At 35.5% G+C, this 22123-nt stretch overlaps 1 protein-coding gene across 1 annotated transcript in view; it reads left to right on the forward strand.

Moving 5' to 3' along the window:
• The window catches only part of Rit2 (Ras like without CAAX 2), a 364390-nt gene extending 343172 nt beyond the window's left edge, over nt 1–21218 (forward strand). The window contains exon 5 of the mRNA XM_074069907.1: nt 18690–21218. Coding sequence (XP_073926008.1) covers nt 18690–18917 — 228 coding nt within the window. The 3' untranslated portion in view covers nt 18918–21218. The remainder of the gene's footprint in view (nt 1–18689) is intronic.
• The last annotated feature ends 905 nt before the right edge of the window (nt 21219–22123 follow it).

Below are 22123 nucleotides of genomic sequence, written 5' to 3' on the forward strand. Positions count from 1 at the left end.
GCAATCCTATTATAGCTATTTCATGTCTTTTTGAACCTACAACAAATGTCATGTCATACATACACTGACAGCCCCATCAAAAAGATTGTAAAGGTCAAAGTGTCAATATTTCTTATTTCTGACTTACTTGAAAGGCCAATGCAATTTTTTGCATAACCATATTACCTATATTTAAGGCACACGGCATGTCTGGTAAATATTTAATCACATCTAAAGTTTCTAAGTTGTCACTGTTCAGTTCAGAACCTTGCTTCAAGAGCATGGATCAAGTTTCCACAGAACTTGAATGAGACTCATGCCAAAGGGAAGAAATGGTAATTCCCCTTCCTCTCACTCTCTCCTTTCCACCGATCTTCTCTCACTGTAGAAGTTGCACGAGTATTTACCAATGAAGGAGGATATAGAGAAGGGATTTTTATCTGCTGCTATCAAGCCTATTCTTCTAGGATACTGCATCTTCCCTCCTGGCTCCTGATGGTAGCGATGCCCTAAAACCAGTTCATCTTTAACATATTAGCATGTAGTTCAGTGCCCAGGTGGCCTAAAGATTTCTAGTAATGGATATTGCTTGGAGAAATTCTACTTCCTTTCTTTACTTACCTAGTTATCTCTGTTCATCAGACACCAATTCTCCACTATCTAGGACAGTGTATAGATAACCAGCCAGAAACTTAAGTTTCTTCCCAAACCTGGCCTACACACTAACAAAACTGAGGAATCTCAGCCATGACTTCTTCCAATCTATGCAAATCTGTATTGGAGTTCTCCCAGCTGATTTTGTCACTTTGCCCTTTCTATAAAGTCCATTAACCAAAGTCCTATAGACCTGGACATAATGGTATAGCTTACAATTTAAAAAACATTCAGTCTCTATGTAGGACATGGGATATTCTTCTTATATATCTGATCATATTTTATAAGTAAGCTCAGATAGAATGGTTGAGTCTCAAGAGATGGGGAATAAAAATGATTGTATTCTGCTTACCAATGTCTGGTATGCCAAAAGGATTATTTTTCCCTTTAACCCATTTTAAAAGAATTATATTTTAAATAATATTTAGTCAGTCCTTGAAATTTTAGGCTAACTATGAAGACTTAGCACCAAGAGTCAGGTTCATATTAAACATTGCCATTTGAATTTTTCCTTCTGGAAACACCAGCTAAGGGGTCTTTCCACAGTAGTTCCTAGAAAAGTTTCAATAAATGCTTTATGTCATTGTGTAATATTACTGAAATAAAAAATTAACACTATATTAGTCAGAGCCCATTCAGTTGTTAGAACCTCACACATGCTAATTTAATCATACACAGAAATTTAAAAAAAAATTTATTAGCTTCTGTAATAGGCAAACCCAATTTGGTTCCCTTCAGGCATTAGTGATTCAGAGCCACTAGCAATCTCATCAGAGTATTTCCATGTAGTCGTCTATTGACTTTATCTTTAGATAGGCACTGAAAATTTTACAAATTTTATTCCTATCAAGGAACACAACTGTATTCCAAGAGTGCTAGCAAAATTCCCAGGGAGGGATCCCGTAATTGTGTTTAGATCGTATGCCAATCTCCCCACCAACATTTAGATAGAGATACAGTTCCCTGATGGCTAGGCCTGGGTTACTTGAATAGCTTTGGAGCCAGAGTTAATCTTATAAAATCCATTGAGCTGAGAAATGTAAAAGGTTAACTATCTCAGGAAAAAGAGTATAGTATTATTTCAAAAAGGGGAAGAAAGCCTTCTGGGTAGACAAAACTAATGGATACATGTAATTGAAATGCCTACAGAGCTCACACAACCCACCCTTAGTTTTTAAAAGTAGCTTATTCTCAAAAAGAATTCAGAAATTTGGGAAATCCTGTTTCAGGCAACAAGGAATCATTCAATAGTATTAGAGGAACAATAAAATCAAATATGGGTTTCAAAACTTTACTGCCTTCCACAACTAAATTTCTTCATCACTTTTGTTCTTTAATTAAAGTGTTCTTTGGAAACCATTTATAGAAACCCCTTTTCTTCTGGTAACTATTTAGACTAACCTCCTCTGAACCCTCAGCCATCATACTGGTGCAGAGAGCTTCTGAAGAGTTATCATTTCACTTGTCCTAGGATGAGGTATCCATGGAAACCTTGAACTTCAAATGTCTGGTGTTTTGCAAACTCATGCATCCAGAGGGCAATTCATTGCTAGGCTACCCTGAGATCAGCACTTGGGCCTGCAATTTGGAATTAGGTGATTTTGTTCATGGTTACTCCCCACCTAAATCTGTCTTGGCTGACCTCAGTATCATTCTGACAAACTCATTCAGAAACGTAAATAAATATACAGATCAACCACCACAAGTGGGGAACAGAAATTTACTGTAAGGATATGTCAAGAACATTTAATAATCATCCCATTGTTTTTATCCTCATGAAGTTATACATATACATACTATATACTTTATTATGCATATATTATTACTAAATATACATACATATATGTGTGTGTGTCTATACACCAAAAAAATACTCAAGTAAACCTTTATGTATCTATTTATAAACACATGCATAAAAGAACAGTTTTTTTCCCCTTAGGCTAGGGCTAGAGATCACTGATGTTGACACGCTTTGTTCTTTCAGCCTCCCAGCTCTCTGTAGACCTTGTGTTTTGCTTTTGTCCTCTTGGTATGTGAGGGCTGACCTTAGCAGAAAGTCAGCTGTCTTAAATATGGCAGGTCATCTATCAAGTCCTCCCCAGGCTGTCGGAGTTCCTTTTAATCTCGCTTGTAATTTTCCAGGGGAGGTTTACAAAAGCCACAAACAGAATTTTAATGTTGTAAAATACCTTTGGAGACAGTAAATATTTCCTTTTTCATGAGGACAGGTTGCGTGTCAACTGGTCCCAAAGAAGATGAAGCCATGTTCCCAGTTAAAGTTTATTGTCCTTAAATTGTCCATGAATTGAGTCATTTGCATTCCTGTTCTGCAATGATTCTCTCTATTATAGTTACATCTTAGGCACTGGAATATATTTCTTTTAATATTAGATTAGATTATTAGATGCTTGAAAGACACTTTTTTCTTCTGACACAACCAATATATTAATTGCCCTCATAATTGCAAAATATTCAACCCACTAATTTGCAAATGCATTCATTATGCATTCGAAGCATCAGATACAGAAATTAATGACAAAATTAATGGATATTCCAAGCCCCTATTGAGAAGAAAATATAGGCTCAGGGAAGCTTAGTGATAAAGGCTAGACTTTACGCCCCTAAATATTAAGACAATAAATGACTTTTCAAGATAACTAGATAAATGGACTCTCAAATTTCTCAAATCAGCTAGCAAGTAAACACTATAAACTAAATAAGGCTGCATCACAAATTAGTTTGGTAAGTGAGCTTTTGTTTTAATTATTTATGCTAATACTTCATAGCTTCCTTAGAGATGGCACATACTTAGTGAGATGAGGTTAGTAGAAAGTCTTTCCAGCAATCCTTTACCAAGTCTGCAAATGACAGACTGCCATTAATAGTGTTGTGATGCTATGAACTTATTTATAAATTCAATTTATTCAACAAATATTTATTAAATCCTTGCTATGGTTAAATTCTGAGAATGAAAAAAATAAGCATGATAATTTCTAGTATCAAGAAGGGCTATTATGGATTAAAAGTGGCATCTAAACCATGAGGTTATATATGGATAAAAAGTGAATATAATTCTTTACTTCAAAGATAATGGAGGTTCCACCACTAAGGGATAGGGTTCGTTCCTGGCAGATGTTTCTAAAGGAAGAGGTAATGGCATATTCTGCAATGTGAAAATGCCTTTAATTAGCTTGAGTATTGAATACAGAAGATTGGAAGTAGATAGTATTGGATGGTCGATGGTTCTACTCCTGGAAATAGGATGTGAAAAGAAGACTGATTCGAGAAAGGGACAGGCAGTCATGGAGGGGTGGAAAAGACTAACCAGTTTGAGAAATTGCTGGTAGTAGAAGTAGAAGCTATATCCTTATGCACCTGTGATAGCTTTTGCACAAAGGACTGTGATTGTAACAAAATGCTTTTGCAAACTACACCCAAAGGAGAGTTCAACAGTTCTGTGGTCAGGTATGATAAAGAGGTCAACTGTGTTGGAGTAACTCATAATAGAAAGTACCTTTCCCTATCCTCTGGTAGTTAAAAAGACAAAAATCAGATTTCTAACTCATATCAATATGTGTGATTTATGTGTTGGGACAAGCTAGTCATGCTCATTAAATAAATAAAAAGTTCCAAATTATATTATACTCAGTACATAATAAACAAAATGCTTTCTGTTTTTTATCTTAACCATGTATCTTATTATTCTCATTTGTCTTAGGCTAAGTAACTTAAAGTCAACCAATATGTGGAAGAGCTGGAAATAGAATGCAAGCCATTTGACTTCGGGAACAATCCACTTAAATGGGGTTTTTTTCTCCGTTTTGTGTCTCAGCGAGTCCTGTCGTTTTGACTAACGCAGTCTATGTTCTCAGCTGCGTCTGCAGAGGGTAGAGCACAGATAATGTCAGTGAGCTGACAAGTCATTGCAGTGATAGTGTTGTTTGCCAGGTGCTCTGACATGACCAGAATCGGGAAGTGAAAACAGGTGTCACAGACTTTGAGATGTAGTCTCAGGCTGCTGCTCCTTAACAGACTTGTCAAGATTACTTTCCTTAGGCCGGCATGCTGTGTGCCCAGCCACTGAGGCAGGTCATTTTGTTCACCTGGGGATTGATCGGGCAACTAGGCTTAGGAAGCAACAAATGGAAGGAGTTTCTAAGGCCACAGAGGAGTTTCCTAAAACAGTTACAAGCTGTCATCTGTGCAGCCACTTGAATCTACATACATCTTCCAAATCTAAAGGAATAGATGCTTGAAAAATATACATTGTATTTTGAAAGAAATGTAAGGAATATTAATTTCAAAAATGTAAATTTGAATTTTATAGTGAAAACCTCAGTTCCAGCGTCCTTAGCTGCTCTCTGACTAAACAGAGAAAATGGCAGGGTCTCTTCTGTTATCCTTGTCCCAATCCAAGCTGTATTGTCCTGAAATTGATTTCCTCCATTTCTCTCTTCATCCAAAAGCACTTGTCATGTGTTTCTTTAGCCCCATTGCCTTTGGGTTCTGGTAGATAAAGTGGGCAAGAAGAGAAGGCTGGGTGTTAATGCCAATACCACTTGGTAGAATCATATTGTTTTGGAAATTTTGGATCCCCAGGCTGTTTTGGTTTATTTAGTTTATATTAGAAAGACTCTGGAGAATAAGATGCCCAAGTATAATCTTTGTAATTCAAACTATCTCCTAACTTGAGTATGGGGTTCATATCTATAATCCTAGCTACTCACAAGGTAGAGGCAGGAGGATCATGAGTTCAAGACCAGCCCAGGCAAAATTAATTGAGAACCTATTTTAAAAAATAAAACACAATCAATGAAGCCTAAGTTCAATCCCCAGTACTCAAATTATCTTCTATGTGTAAGGAACTTTGACCAAAATGGTCATTTCATGGAAAATATGCAACAAGTGTGGCTAGATGGTCATTGACAGAGATGTTGTGGAAGGACATAATGACTTTGTGACTCAAGGAAGATCTTAGAACATTTAAGATTGCAATTGCAATCTCAAAATCTTTTGAATTTAGGTCATATTAGAATTCTCCAGTGAAACAAAATCAATGGGACATATATGAGAGAAAGAGAGAATGATGGGGGGAGAGGGAGTATGTAAGCTGAGATGTCCCACAAGCTTTCATCTGCAAGACCTTGGGGGTGGGACCCAGGAAAGCCACCACAATAGTTCTAGTCCAAACCCCAAAGCCTTAAAACTGAGGAAGCTGGTGATGTTGAATATCCTGGTTGGAGTCCAAAGCCTGAGAAATAGGAGTGTTGATATCTGAGAGCAGAAGATAGATTTCTCAGTTCAATCAGAGAGCATATGCAGTTTCCTGTGCCACTTTGTTCTCTTTAGGCCTTAAGTATATTTGATGAGCCCCCACCCAACGTTCCTTAATTTACTGATTCATATATTAATTTCTTCTAACAACACCTTCAAAGAATACCCCAAAATAGTGTTTTACCAGTTATCTGGGCACCCCTTTGCCCAATCAAGTTGAAACATAAAATTCATCATATCAAGGGAATTCCAAACCCTTTTAGTATTATTAGCCCCACTGGTACCATTTATTCTTCTAAGGGCCCAGAAAGCTCAATTACATATTTATTAAGTAAATTCTGTGTTTGGGAAGGTTATTGATTTCATTAGTACATAACATCCAGTAATCCACATAAAAACCTTCCTAAAGAGATTATTATTATTATCATTATTATTATTATTTTAAGGAGGAGAATGAGTTTTGAGAGGCAGGGTTACTTATCCAAAGAGAAGGATCTGACTTTATCTATAGCAATAAATATGAGAATGATATCACTATTTTATGCAATTATTTTACATGTATTATATCACTGATTGCAGAGAATCATAGAAATAATTTAAATTAGACAGCAAAATATATGCCTTCATTTTGTGGGACTTGGGATAGAATATGAAAGATAAATTTGAGGGGGAATGAATTTAAAGGTCAGAAAATTTTTCAAGGGCTAAATTAGTAAGAACCTAAGTAAAGTCAGTGGCCATGCTAATGGAGAGAGAAGAGAGCAGCACACAATATTAAGGGGATAGAAATCAAATGGATTTCTATTTGATCCAATTAGCAATTGGATTTAGACATGTGGGAGACAGAAGACTCTAGAAGGATTTCAAAGGGTCTCTCCTGGGTTGCAGGGAATATTGAAGTGCCTATGGGACCTTCGAAAGACACTCCTTATCCGTGAGTTATACATATGATTGTGGACTTGAACTGAGAGGTGAAGTTTGAAGACATTAATCAGAGGCTCATGAGCACTTTGATAATGACCAAACCTATGGAATTGATTAAGAGTCCATAAGACAGAAATGCCAATTAAGCAAAGAAGCAATGAAAGTCAAAGAAGAATCATGGGCACATACTTACAAAGAAAAAAAAGTGAGTAAAGAGTAAGAAGTCAGGATAGCTAGCCAGAATATTCAGAGAGGATTATCAGAAAAAGGCTAGAAAATCAAGAAAAAAGGAGGCCACCAAATTCAAAGGTGAAGGGTTTTTAAAATGAAGTAGTCAATTTGTTAAATGCTGTAAATGGAAAAAGATCATTGAAAGCATCTCTTGGGATTGGCAGTGAGGAAGGTATTTAAACCTTTGCAAGATATGTTAGAAGAATGCAGAGGAACAGAATACAGGTGTGAACTCTGATATACAAATCAAAAGTGAGTGAGAGAAGCCAGCACATAAATGTGTGATGCATTTTGTTCTGAAATTGTGCAGCCTTATACTTTCCTACACTGACCCCATCCTTTCTCTTGTTAATCTTGTACAAATATTTTCCTGAATAATCTACATTAAATGGTGAATGGAATGACAAAAATATGCATACAACCTGAATTGGATTCCTTTTCTTTTGTACTTTTAGCAATGATTTATTTTAGTATGACAGGATAAATAGGGAGAAGTGGGGAAAGAGAGAAACATTTCCTGTTCCCCATGCAGGAAATGGGTGGACTCTTAAAATAAGTGAAACTTAAATTTTTTTTCTAATTAGGACAGAGGAAGGGCACATAATGGTGCAGGATTAAAACAGATATGAAAAAGGACTTGGAGTCCAGTTGGAAATATTGTACTTGACAGAAATTGGCAACCCCTCCTTTTCTGGGGCTGGAAAGGATAAAACAAGATGTCAAATAATGAAGATGAATTTTTAGATAGTAGTCTAAGATGTTAAAGTCTTTCTTTTTGGGTGCTTTTATATCCTCTCTGAGGTCTAAAAGGGTGAGGACATCTTTGGAAATTAAGGATAAGGTCATAGATCTGTGACAAGAAGTGAACATTCTGAAGAACTAGTGAGGAATAGGAAAAGGCACTGGCTAATAATAGGTAAATGATTGACGAGAGCATTGATGGCTTTGCTAAGACTGAAATCTAAATTTATAGTGGTGTCCATAAACACAGGCACATATATCTTACAAAACCTGCTCAGATATATGAAGTCTGAAAGTAAGGAACACTTATTCATTTTTGTCTTCTGTAAGTTCCAGGATTAGAAATCATATCAAACTCACATCAAACTTTTGTTCAAGTTCACACATCTTTTCATAGCATACCTTTTCCAAATATGATCCAAAATGATGCACAGGTTGCCAGTGAACTTGAAGGATTCCTGATAAACCTGTGAGACTTAGGGCTTGCCTTTGTACCTCATCAGAGTCATCTGCCACAGTCATCCCTAGACTCCATTCAAGCAAACATCATGACCCCGCTATCTTCTTTTTGTGTGTGGGGGGGACATGTTCTATACTGAAAGCATATGTAATCATGTATTTGTGATACTTGAAATTGATTGCATGAACATTTTAGTGGAAAGACCCTAAAACCTTCAGCTATTTAGGTGAAATGGCAGCTTTTGAGTTGTATAGTTAACTCACAGTTTCTGCCATAATAGTTAACTCACAGTTTGTGCCATAAGAAGAAATTGTTTATTTCCTCCTTGGTTACATTTTCTTTCTATTTATTCTCTGATCCATTCAATAAAAATCTAGGAAAAGTGTTTGTTAAACATGACAAGTGTTTGTTAAATATGAAGTCATTGAGGACTTTGGGAGAATGCAATGTCCCTTGCCCTGTTAGTCTTATGTCATACAGGTGATCTAGATATTATACACTTGTATAATTTATTAATCCATTAAAATTGTTACACATATTATAAGTATAATGTTCCTGTAACCTCCCTCATTCTGTATTTACCTAATGCAAATTCACTAATGTAATAAATTAAAATATTTTTGATATTTAAAGAATATTTTTTGGCTAGTTGAAAAACTTAACTATTTATAGTACCTAATTTCCTAAAGGTTCAAAAGAACCATTGATTTAATATATATCAAATATTCACATTTATTTATTAGTGCAAAAATGTGCAGATATCCCAAGGTATGTACCTATATAATTGTATAGTTAGTTACCCATACAAATTCTTATATGGATATTACACTATTGCCTAAGTCTATTGACTTATATTTTTAATAAGATTTCAAAAGTAAAGTCTTAAGGAGAAAAATTCAAAGAAAAGCCAGACATTGGTGTTAGCAAAATATTTAGCATTAACCTCTTTTTTCCCTTCATAGCAGCTACTGGCTGCCATGGTAACCTCCCCTACCCCTCTACCACACAATGCTTCTCAGATGAAAAGCACAAGGCCTTGGAGACTTCAAGTGTCTCTTGTACAAAGCAGTGTAAAACCCTTTACCCTAGAGCCATTAACCATGCCTCAGAATGACTGGCTATGCCATTTAATTTAGTATGTCCTGCTTTTCTCTCCATTCAATTAATATCACTCTGGAACATCAGAAGAGAGAAAACCTATTGCATTTCTTTGCACAGAGTAGGCACTAAAAAAATTCTTCTGTTTTTAATTACTTAGTTGGGTACCAAACAAATTTCAGATGGATCTAAGTAAATTAGGCCGTTAAACTTACTAATTTCTTCTGATTTTGCCATTATTCATAACCTCTCTAGTGCTCTAATCTAAACCACATAAACAAAGATGGCCCCACAAAAGGGAGATCACTTCTGCTTTAGGCATTTTTAGTCATTCTCCCTGACCTCCTCCTCCCATCAATGTGGATAATAATTACCAGCCATTTATGTCTTGAATTAATGCTCCCTTATTTAAGAAGCTAAGAACATTTAAAACTGAGGCAGAGGAACATACTTGCAAATGCCATCACAATGACCTTTGCCCTTTCACTGTCATTGAATAATAAAGTAACTTTTAATTTTCTTAATTGCCCCAATTGCCTCATAACAAGCTCCTCTGTTAGTTGTACCTGCAGCTGTATTCCCACAGCTACTAAGTGGCAGTCACTATGCTGGAGATGAAGTACAACGATCAACAAGACAAAAAATTTCCCTGCAATAGTACCTAAGTTTACTCTGTATTGCAGGGAGGCAGAGAAATAGACATACAAGCAAATCAGTGAAATGATTTCTGAAAGTAAGTGCCACAAAAGAATTAAGACAGAAAAATGGAATAGTGTTACTGGGACTGTTAGAGAAAACTTGAGAGGATGGTTAGGCAAGGAGTCGCAGTGGAGGTGATAAACAAGTTGGGATATGATGAAAACAGCCCCGAGGAGAACTGGAGGAGCACATTCCAAACACAGGAAGCAATATATGTAGACCCTTGAAGGCAAGCAGATTGTATTAGGTATCTGGAAGTACATAGGGGGAGGATAGAAAACTGGGCTTGAGGAGGTGGACAGAGTCCACATGATGTAGAGTTTGTAAGTCATGGTGAGAAGTAGAAAAGAATTTTAAACAGGGCCAAAATGTGAGCTTAAAAAGGTGAAAATGTCCTCTGGCTTCATTTCAAATGTTAGAAAAATAAAAGTAGTATTTATTCAGTACATACAACATGCCTGGAACTGTGTTAAATGCTTTTCATGCATTAGCTCGTTGACTCCTGTTATCAATTCTGTGAGGCACAATTGTATACCAAAGTAAATTGGAGCACAGAAAGTCTAAGTAACTCTGGAGGAGTCTATGGCTAGGAAGTGTTTAGCCAGAAAATGAGTCCTGATAATCTGATTTCAAAATCTATCTTAGCCATTGTGGCAAGACTGTTAAGTTGCTAAAGCCCACACTATAGTAAAAACACATTTGGAAATAATATCTTTGCCTCTGGGTTTGCAGTTTGATTGACTAATGACGATGGACTCTATGGTCTCTAGTGACTGCTTATGGCATATTATTATCACTATCATGAAGATTAAATATTTAATGAGCATCTGCTACCCACACATTTGTGGCTAAGCACAATGAGGGTTACAAGAAGGACAAAATATGGTTTCTGTTTAGCTCTCTCACAGTTTAGTTGATGAGCTAAAACTACCACAGTTGACTCTTGTGTCTATGGTCTGCATCCACAGATTCAACCAACCATGGATTAAAAATATTTGGGAAAAATGTATCTGTACTGAACATGTACAGACTTTATTCCTACAATTATTTCCTAAAAATGAAGTATAAAAACTATTTTTTATTGTTCATTCATTTATTCATATGTGTATACATTGTTTGGGCCATCTCTCCCCCCTGCTCCCCATGCCGCCCCTTTCTCCCTACCCACCTCGCTTCCAGGCAGAACCTGTATAACAACTATTTAAATAGCATTTATGTCTTACTAGATATTGTAAACAATATAGAAATTATTTAAAGTATATTAAAGTATATGGGAGGATATGTATAGATTTTATTCAAATACCACTCCCTTCTGTGCAGGGGATTGAGCATCCTAAAATATTGCTACCTGTGGGGATCCTAGAACCAAGTTCCAATGCAAATTGAGAACAACTATAAATTGTAAAGCCCATAAATTTCTCTCATGATTAATAAGTTGCACGACAAAGTTTAGGCCAACAAGATACCATAGTCTGTCTTGGTCTATGGACATATGAAGAGGTGGGGGAGAAGAAAAACAAGTTTTATAGATGGGGGTAAAAAGCAATATGCAAAGACCTGTAAATGAATGAGTTTCTATAGAGGAGCAGTGAACTCTGAGGTACATAAGTTATTCCGCATTCGAAAGAGTCACAGACATTGACCAGGAAACTGCTGTATGGAATCTTACCCTCACTTTTCTGTAATCCCCACCCTTCCCACACTAAGAACTCAAGCCAGACTCTGGAATCTTGAATGTGAGCCTAAAAGTGTTTTTCCTTTCTTACCACAAGACAAAGGAAGGGTGTGCCACAGTTAGAAGGTCCTACTAAAAAGAGACTGACATCTTTTCTCCACTTTTACATCTGCTTGAAAAGAGAATGGGAAGAAATGAAGACATAGGGATGGAAAGCCCTGCTCACTCATGCTCTGATCTGTTAATGAGTTTCTAGTGTGTCATGTATGCAGTTGAAGGTGGGATAATAAGGCATCTTGCTAGTCCTTTGTTTTGATTTGCTTTTTCTATTGTAAAACATTTGAGATAACAAACACTTACTTTGGAAAATTATGTCTTTAAAAATGTCTATCTCAGGTGAAATAAGTAAATAAATTGAGTTTAATATTTTAAAAATGACTTCATTGGAACTGGTCAAGAAAACCGACAAGCCACTCATATCGATAAGACTGAGCAAAACCAATAATATGATGACAAAAAAACAAAAATGAAAAATCTAAGTTTAGGATGCTTTTCTTTCGCTTTAACAAATTTGATGTTTTTTGTGCCAAATTACACAAAAAAGCATGATTCTTGCTATCTTGATAATGTCAGCTGTATAATGAAAATTAATAGCTCTATTGACAAGGTTGAAGAGGAAAACATACAAGCAAACATTAAAAAATATACAGCACATCCCAAAAGGCTCTCTGTGCACTAAATGTTTTAACAATGCCCAGTGGACTTAACCAAGAAGATATTTTGCTTACAAGATTTGTACTGGAATAGCAAGACCAATCTTTCTGCCAATCTCTCCTCACACAAGGTTGGCAATTACAGAAGAGTAGTATCAGATTTTCCTTTTCTTCTGTTAAGAACTGTAACACTTGCTATGCAACCGCCATTAGCCTGATTATCTTTACAATATTTATTTGTTTTACTATTTTACTTTTACTTTTACAGTGCTCAGGCAAAATATAAAAAGATGGAAAGAACTAGGAAGTTCCTGAAGTCATCAAATTGTTGGGGCTGGAACTCTAATTGGCCAGCATTCTTGTTGCTTCCCACTAGCAGCTGGTCCTGGTCTAGAGTATGCTCTGCTTGCCTTGTGCCCCAGTAGTGTCATCAACCCCCCACACAGCTGTGGCTGTGTGTTAATGCCTCCTCTGGCAGATGGGAAATGGCATTTCAGGGAGTACCTGGCACACTTCATGGTGATCTTCCTCGGTGAGAAAGGTCATATATATTAAAAAGATTGTACCCCTGGGTTATTGAAATTTTCTATTACTTGTATGAAACATTTTTCTTTATTCTTTTTGTTTTTGCCATTGCCTTTTAAAGCCTCCAGATGGCACATTAAATCAAAAACTTCCTTTTTTTTCTGTCTGAGGACACAGTGATATAATAGAATCTCCATCAATTGCTCCTCACCCTTCCCCCCACTGTTTCTGTATTTACTGAAAATTTATTTCTTTTATAAATACAATTTAAATTATCAAGTGTTAATCATTCACTATTTAAAAATCATCTTAAAACATCACCCCAGAATCATCAATTAAATGCATAATGGCATATTAGCAAGAGAAACTAGAAAGACTTCATGAATAGAGAGAAGACTGGATAAAATACTTAATGGAGATTAGAATTTGATGGATGCTTCACTTAATTGGATGTGTGACTTTGAACTATTGTTTAACCACGGCTTAACCTTTCTGGCTCTAAAACTGTTCATTTGGAAAAATAAGAAAATTTAATTCTACTCCAATATTGTCTTTCTTCCTTAGTAGTTACCATGTCATGTAGATAAATAGTGGTGACTTGAAAATATTCAATTTTACTTGAAATTTGATAGATATGATATATTAGAAGAATATGCTGTTAACTGTGTTTTTTGAATTGTAATAGAAAAGCTACTACTTCTTGTAACATAAACTAGTTCTGACCCAGTCAGAACACAATTAGTGAACTGCTAGGTTCCTAAAAATATTCCCTATGATACTGTTGCAATGATGATGATGATGTGACATGAATGTACATGGTGGACTTCCTAGGGGATCAAAGAGAGGGGAGGAAAGGAAAAGAAAGGATAGTGAAGGGTGAAGAAAATGGAAGTACACTGAATATGTACATATGAAGTCATCATGATGAAACCCACCAAAAACTGTTTGAAAGAGAGAGGAAGTAGGAGAGCAGGACTGGAATATAATGGAGGTCAACTTGTTGAAGGTAACTTTACGTATATGGAATTATCACAATGAGATTCCCTTTGTAGTATAAATGTATGATAAACATATATACGATATATATAAACATATTTTGTCTCATATTCTCTAAAGAATGAATAGTATGTAAATTTAAGGATGATAAATGTATGGTTTGTTAATGTTTATGGAATGTTATTGAAACATGGAAATTTATTTTTAAAGTATGCATTCACCTCAGTATTTTTTTAAAAACATTAAAATCTTCAGGCCCCTGATCTAATAATAAAGTTTTATTATAGAATAGATCAAATATTTTACTAAATTTAGTTTTCATTTGTGTTTCAGTATAATTAATGTGGAAATTATTGAATTAGACAACATGGAATTCATGTTTTGATAATGAAACTAAAAATATATACAACTTTGTTTCATGATTTGAACTAAAGGGCACATGATTCCTAAATTACTTATCAAAGTAACGAGTAGCCATATACTTAAATATACTTCAACCTGCTACAAATACGCAGTTACGACATGCATTAAACATGCTGATTCCAGTAAAAATCTTCACATAGAATTTTTTAATGATTTTATTTCAGATTGAGATTTTATTATATTGAACTTCTAACTAAATTTTAATGCATATGATGGTGATGCTTACATTTTTGATTAGAAAATATTTCATAAACACATGTGTGTTTATATAAAATTATGCATGTATATGTATGTATAATATATAAATAATAAGCAGAATTTTTTTCAAGTGTGTACAAAAAGGGTAGACTGAACTAAAGACAACTCCAATCTTCCTTCTTCTGCCATATGCACCAAAAACTTGCCTTCCTGTGCTGGTGGAAATAATCTGCAAACATCTTTGTCAAAAACAATCAGAAATGATAATTCAGTGTCAGGACATTATTAATAGAGCCTTCATTTATTCACTTATTTGATATGCCACCCAGGACTACATCATTACAACTGTATTGATCTTTCTAGGTTGTCTGTTGCATTGTTTAGACTATTTGTCTAGCCCTTAACTAATGCCCCACTGCCTGAAATTAATTACTTATAGAGGTTGATAGCTTCATCATTATTGAGTGTTTATACTCTTCTAAAACATATATGTGAAGAGCTAAAGAATAGCCTATTGGTGGAGAGTCTATCTAGTTTATGTGAGGTCCTGGATTTAATCCAGAATACTGCAAAGGAAAAGAATTTTTTTAATTTATGTAATGCTATAAGCATTTAAACAAAACTTTAGGTAATCTTATAAGTTTTAATGTATTTCATTTAATCATTCAGTTCCTAATATTTTCTGATTTTGATATAATTTTTCAACCACTTAGAAATATAGTTTGCAGATATTTGGGAATTTTCTAGTTATCATATTTATTAATTTCTAACTTAATCTTATTTGTCTGGGAATATGCCGTGATGTTTGCTCTTCACAGTGTTTTGAGTTTGGTTCAGCATGAAGTCATTTTCTATGAATCCTCCATGTTTATTTAAAAAGAGTTTAACTTTTGACATACTAGGTATATATCGTACATACATAAATTAGATCAACTGTGTTCAATTTTTTGTTCAAATCTTTTATAGTTTTATTTTTTCATAATTTTTTCAGCTGTTGAAAGATGTATTAAAATCTCATATGGGGAGGCAGGAGAGGAAAAGAGAATGAGAGAGTGAATAATATCAAAATACATTACATCTGTGTATGAAAATAGCATAAAGAAATAAACTGAAATGTGAACTGTTGAATAATAGGGGAACAGGGCAATAGAGAAAGATTAAGTAATAAAATAGGTTAATCTGCTAAATATACAATACATACATGAGTGAAATACTAAGGCAAAACCCGTTGAACAATCTATATACCCTAAAAAAAATGTACAAGAAGGTAAAACAGGTCATGTGAGGGGGTGAGTACAAGTGGGAGGGGTGAGGGTAAACAGAGAGGGTGAAGGAGTATGAATAATGGTGGATATACTTTGTGTACAAAAATACAACAGTGAAACCTGTTCAAACTTGTTGAGGGGGCTGAGGGAGAGTGATGGGGGGAGTTAATCTAATTAGGATAAATTGTACACACATATATAACTGTCACAATGAATCCCTTCTTATGCAACAAATATATGCTGATTTTAAAAATCTCTCATTACAATTTTGGATTTTAGTAATGACAACTTTCTTCGTATAAACCGAGGCTGTATTTTTGAGCTCATACAAATTCACTAGTATATCTTATTGATTTTTTTATCATTATAAAATATTTCCCTTTAACTCTAGTAATTTTCTTTCTTACTCTTCACATTTTCTGATATTTATGTCATTGTATCAACTTTCTTTTTGAATAAATTTCCAATCAAATTTCATGCTTTCTACATTTGGAGAAGGTACTACCTTTATATAAACTTGATTCTTTTTTGTTTTACAATTCTTTGTTTCTTGAACTATCTCAGTGTAAATGTAAGTGGATTATACAACCTGCCTCGTTGACTTTTGCCTTCTCTATGTGTCTTTCAACCATTGAGATATGGGTTAAATTATTTCTGCCTCTTGTGAACCTGCCATCTATTATGGAAACATCATATTGCAGATAAGAGGTCCTCTTTTAGCCTCAGTCCTATGATAGGGTAAAAGGAACAACAAGCTCACAATGGTCTGGAGTGGTTCTGGCTCAGTTTCTGGTATCCTTCTACCTGAGAATGAGAAACATAAGCAAAGAACTTGAGGATCTTTTAAAATGCAAAATACCTAATGAAATGTTACTAGAAACGTGGAGTTTCTCTGAGTACATGTCAAATATGTGTCAGTGGTTTCTTGGTGGGGAAAATGCTTATGGGTGACAGAAAAATAAATGCAAATCATCCTGTGCAGTGTCAAAACATTGGATAAGGCTATCACTTCTGATAACTTGAAAATCAGACAAGATAGTAAACTTACAACTTTGTCCAGTTACTGGTAAAGCAACATGTCAATACTTTTACTTGTTTGTTTTTAGCTACACTTCTTAAGCTTCTACAAGATAGAAACGAGCTCAAAATAGAATTGGTGTTTTTGTCAGCAGGACTGGAAGGGAGGACACTCCAGGCTTTCTGTGTGTTATAGGATAAAACAAGACAGTTACTCATCCTTGTTTTGCAGCCTTTGGTAAAGCTAATCTATTACAGAGTAAATCGAAGGACATATCTTTGGAATCAGATGAACCTGATAGATTTTTACACTTCAGCTCAGCCATTGACTAACCGTTATGTGTGCTATTATCAGTTAAGAAAGCTGGTTTCTGCTCTGATAACAAAGGATTACAAAATGCCCAACAGAGTATGAAAACAAAGTTTCTTTCTGAGTTATGCAACTAACCAACATAGATCACCTGAGAGGTGTGCTCATGGTAGCCCTAGACCTTGCCACTCAGGGTCCCTGAGTGTAATCTGGAAAGGCTTTATGGGAGTCCTAAATTTTAAATAGGAATATTGGCATCAGTTGCAGTAATAGTGTTCAAATATTTGTGCAAAATTTATGCTTACATCTTAGTTAAAACTCCCTATATTGTCTTTGTCATTACTGGAGTTTGAATTCAGGGCTTCCTGCTTGCTAGACAGGGCCTCTATCACTAGAGCCATACCCTCAGACCTTTTTGCTTTTAGTTATTTTTCAGATAGGGTATCAGACTACAACACTCTTATCTACAGCTCCTGTGTAGTGGGGATCACAGTTGTGTGCAACCACTTCAAGCTCATTGGATGAGATAGGAGTATTGCTAACTTTTGCCCAGGCTGGCCTCAAGTAATAATCCTCCTGAGCTTCTGGTGCTGAGTAGCTGGGATCGCAGGTGTGGGTTATTAGGTTTGTCCCTTACTGATTATTCTTTAAAAATCATCTAACACCTTTAAGGCGACCTAGGTGCCAGGAACTGTGATAAGTGTGAATGGAATGATAAATGAGACAGAGTTCTTGACCTCAGTCAATTTATAGCCTGTAGAAGATCCAGTACAATAGTAAGAACCACAGTATGCTAAGTGCAACTGGGACTCAGGAAGCTGTAAACCTGCTCTAAGCTGCTTGGCTAGGGAAAGGCTTGGCTATCGTAATGGTAATGGTGGTGTTTTGCTTTCCTTTCTTACAAGATTGCTTTAAAAAAGTTCTCTGGGAACTTTAAACTGTCACATATTTTTTAAATGAAAGCTCTGGGCGATAATAATAACACTTTTAGACCTTTAAATACGTGCCTGGTATGTTTGTGTGCTTTTTATAGACCATCTGATTTAACTCTCACAAAACAATTTTTGTAGTAGGTGTTTTTATTTTATTTTACAAATGAGGAAATTAAAACTGCACAGTTAAGAAAACTTCCCAAGTATTCAAAACCAAAAAGTAGTAAAACAGGGATTTGAAATAAGTACAGTTAATCTGAAGTTGTGCTTGTGACTGTTAGGCTATGTTGCTACTTTTGAAGTTTGAAATGCTGGTTTCTGTTTTCAATGGTTTTAATCTGTTTTCCTTTCAGAGATTCTGATTTTTCATTTGTTCTTCAAGTTCTGAAATTCAAGGACTCTTTCTCATAGTAAATTTTCACAATTTACACATTTTTGTGAAACTGTGACCCATGGGACCTAGAAGAGAGCATATGTATATATATATATATATATATATATATATATATATATATATATATATATATTTAATCTAAGAGCCTTTCTCTTTTTAATATTGTTTATTTTTTCCTTAGGTTTCTACAGAAGAAGGCTTGAGTCTTGCCCGAGAATATAACTGTGCTTTTTTTGAGACCTCTGCAGCCCTCAGATTCTGCATTGATGATGCCTTTCATGGCTTAGTGAGGGAAATTCGCAAGAAGGAGTCCATGCCATCCTTGATGGAAAAGAAATTGAAGAGAAAAGATAGCTTGTGGAAGAAGCTAAAAGGCTCATTGAAGAAGAAGAGAGAAACCATGACATGATATCCCTGCTTTTGAGTCTCTCCATCTCTCTCTCTAAATTTTTTCAGTCAAACAACTGTGGATGTAGCATTCTGCTCCAATATTCTTTGTCTCTCTTTAAATACCTGTCTATAGGTAAAAGTAAGGTCTGCATAATTGTACCTCTGTGATAATTTTGTTTTGCCTTTAACAGTTGGATGGATTTTGTCAATCAACCAGATATGCTGTTTAGTTTTTACAATATATTACTAAATAAAATTGACATTCCACTTGCCTCATTTCCTTTTAAAGAGTCTACCTTCATTTGGTATGCTGTCTGGTTATAAAGGAAATATGCAAAACTGCAGCCAGAATGATAAAAGGCTCAGGGGATCTGTCATTGCCTGATAACACTGGTTGTGTGCATGTCAGGAATTTCTGTAAATAATGAAAAGGTTCGGGAAATGATTCAGAACAGGAATCTGCATTCTGGGCTTTCCTTAAATGTTAATAATATAACCAAGATGTGTTTCTTTGAAGCACCAAGATGAAGTATCACTGTATTTACAATGCTCTGCTCCTGTTAAACTTTTGCAAAATTATCAGAGTGAAGTCCCTGGGCTGTGGCAAAAGGATATTGTCCCTCTGTGTAGTGGGAAGAGAGCAACTACTATGAATTGGTGATCCACACTCTCATAAAAGGGTCTTCTGCCCCCTCAGTGAGGAGTTTGTCTTGGACTGCTTCACCTGCATTATTGACCATCACAAGAATGAAATTTTATGACTCCAGAGACCCATTGTTCTCCTGTCTTTTGTGTAAAATGTCATGAGATGCTTTAGAATCTTTTTCTTATTTATTTTACAAGGGGTCAGTGTGTAAAGTAAAATCATCCACTCACCCATTTTTTTTTCCATTGCATACATTGGTTTATTTAAATTCAAGTTTGGGTTGATGTACTTTCTATACAAGAATAAATATAGAGTATTTAAATATGCTGAAATCACAACAAGAAGGGGACTAAAGTATAAAGGTGAAAAATGAGGGAATAAACTAATTTAGTATATAATATACATATATATGGAAATGTCATAATGAAATTCCCTGTATAGCTATCTTAAAAAAACAAAAATATCTTTTTTTTTTTTTCATAAATGAAGGACAAAAAGGTAAAACAGGTGCTGTCTGAGGGTTGGTACCAGAGGGAGGGGAGAGGACATAAGGATGATAGAACAATAATGTCACCATTTTGTAACTTGGTGGCCATTTTATCCTCAGATCTCACTTGAGAAATGGAGCCATTCCCAATGACAGCCCTGCCCTCAACAGAAATTCCTGTGCTCCAAGACAAGCTCCACCTCCACCGGAGACTCCTGCACAAGCACTAACTTCCTCAACTCCCCCTTCTATAAAAGCCACGCTTGACCCAGAGTCTGTGCTGCACCATCTTTCCCCAGCCAGCCTGGCAGTTCAGGCCTGCCATTAAACCTTGTTCTTGGATGTGAAACTTTTCTTGTGAACTTTCTTTGTGAGCCGCGTTTTTCCTAACAAAGAAAAGGGTGAAGGAGGGCAAATATTGTGGAAATATTATATACTTATGTATGAAAACAGAAAAAGGAGACCTGTTGGAACTATTCTAAGATGCAGAAGAGGGGGGAATAAAAGAAAATGGTGAAGGGGATGGATTTAACTAAGATATATTATAAGCACTTTTGTAGATGTCACATGCACCTGCACACCCATGTTTATTGCTGCACTATTCACAATAGCCAAGTTATGGAAACAGCCAAGATGCCCCACCACTGACGAATGGATTAAGAAAATGTGGTATCTATACACAATGGAATTTTATGCAGCCATGAAGAAGAACAAAATCATTCGCTGGTAAATGTATGGAATTGGAGAACATCATTCTGAGTGAGGTTAGCCTGGCCCAAAAGACCAAAAATCATATGTTCTCCCTCATATGTGGACATTAGATCAAGGGCAAACACAACAAGGGGATTGGACTTTGAGCATATGATAAAAGCTTTAGCACACAAGTAAGGGGTGAGGATAGGTAAGACACCTAAAAAACTAGCTAGCATTTGTTGCCCTTAACGCAGAGAAACTAAAGCAGATACCTTAAAGCAACTGAGGCCAATAGGAAAAGGGGAACAGTTACTAGAGAAAAGGTTAGATCAAAAAGAATTAACCTAGAAGGTAACACCCACGCAAAGGAAATCAATGTGAGTCAATGCCCTGTATAGCTATCCTTATCTCAACCAGCAAAAACCCTTGTTCCTTCCTATTATTGCTTATACTCTCTCTACAACAAAATTAGAAATGAGGGCAAAATAGTTTCTGCTGGGTATTGAGGGGGTGGGGGGGAGAGCGAGGGGGCGGAGTGGGTGGTAAGGGAGGGGGTGGGGGCAGGGGGGAGAAATGAACCAAGCCTTGTATGCACATATGAATAATAAAAGAAAAATAAATAAATAAATTCAAATCACAAAAGTACATCATCAGAAAGGGCAGTTGTGAATGTTTAATAGACAAGTATTATCAGGAAAACTATAAAGTTAAACATGAAATGGAATCCATCAAAACAATCTTCATGGATTAGAGGCAATTTTTTGTTATAATTTAAGGAACAGGAGAGAAGGAGGGACATAGGTATAGCTCAATATATTGAATTACATATTCTTTTACTCACAGTCCCTCTGGTACTACACTCTAAAAGTACAGAACTGTGATATCCTATAGTTTAACATTTACCTAGGAGATTCACTCCACTGAAAGATTAGTAGGATTATAAATTATTTTATAGAACAAAGACACATCCTACATAGTTATGTAGACACAACTAAAATGGAATTTTAGAGATGATCAGATTCTGTCTGTTGCACTAAAATCTCCCTTTGGAATAGTTTATTTGTGGTTTCTTTTAGTGCCTAAAGTCAGGGTCCTTCCTCAAACCCACATAGACTTATTTTTCCTTTCTCCTAGGACTTGGGACCAAGGAACTTGGTGTGTATTTATCTTTTGTGAGTAATAGTTGCCACTATGTCCCATACTTTTTTTTCTCAAACCACATCTTGTATGAAATGTGATAAAAACTAACCAATTTTCCCCCATCCTGAATTTTCTCAAAATCCAAGTGCTCTGTACCTTTTCATTCTAAGGCATGCATAAATAGAAAGAAAACTCTAAAGGGAAATGAAAAAAAAAAGAATAAAAATAGGGATAATATAAGAATTGCAAGATTTTAAAA

The sequence above is a fragment of the Castor canadensis genome, chromosome 4 (assembly GCF_047511655.1).
Source record: "Castor canadensis chromosome 4, mCasCan1.hap1v2, whole genome shotgun sequence".
NCBI lineage: Eukaryota > Metazoa > Chordata > Mammalia > Rodentia > Castoridae > Castor > Castor canadensis.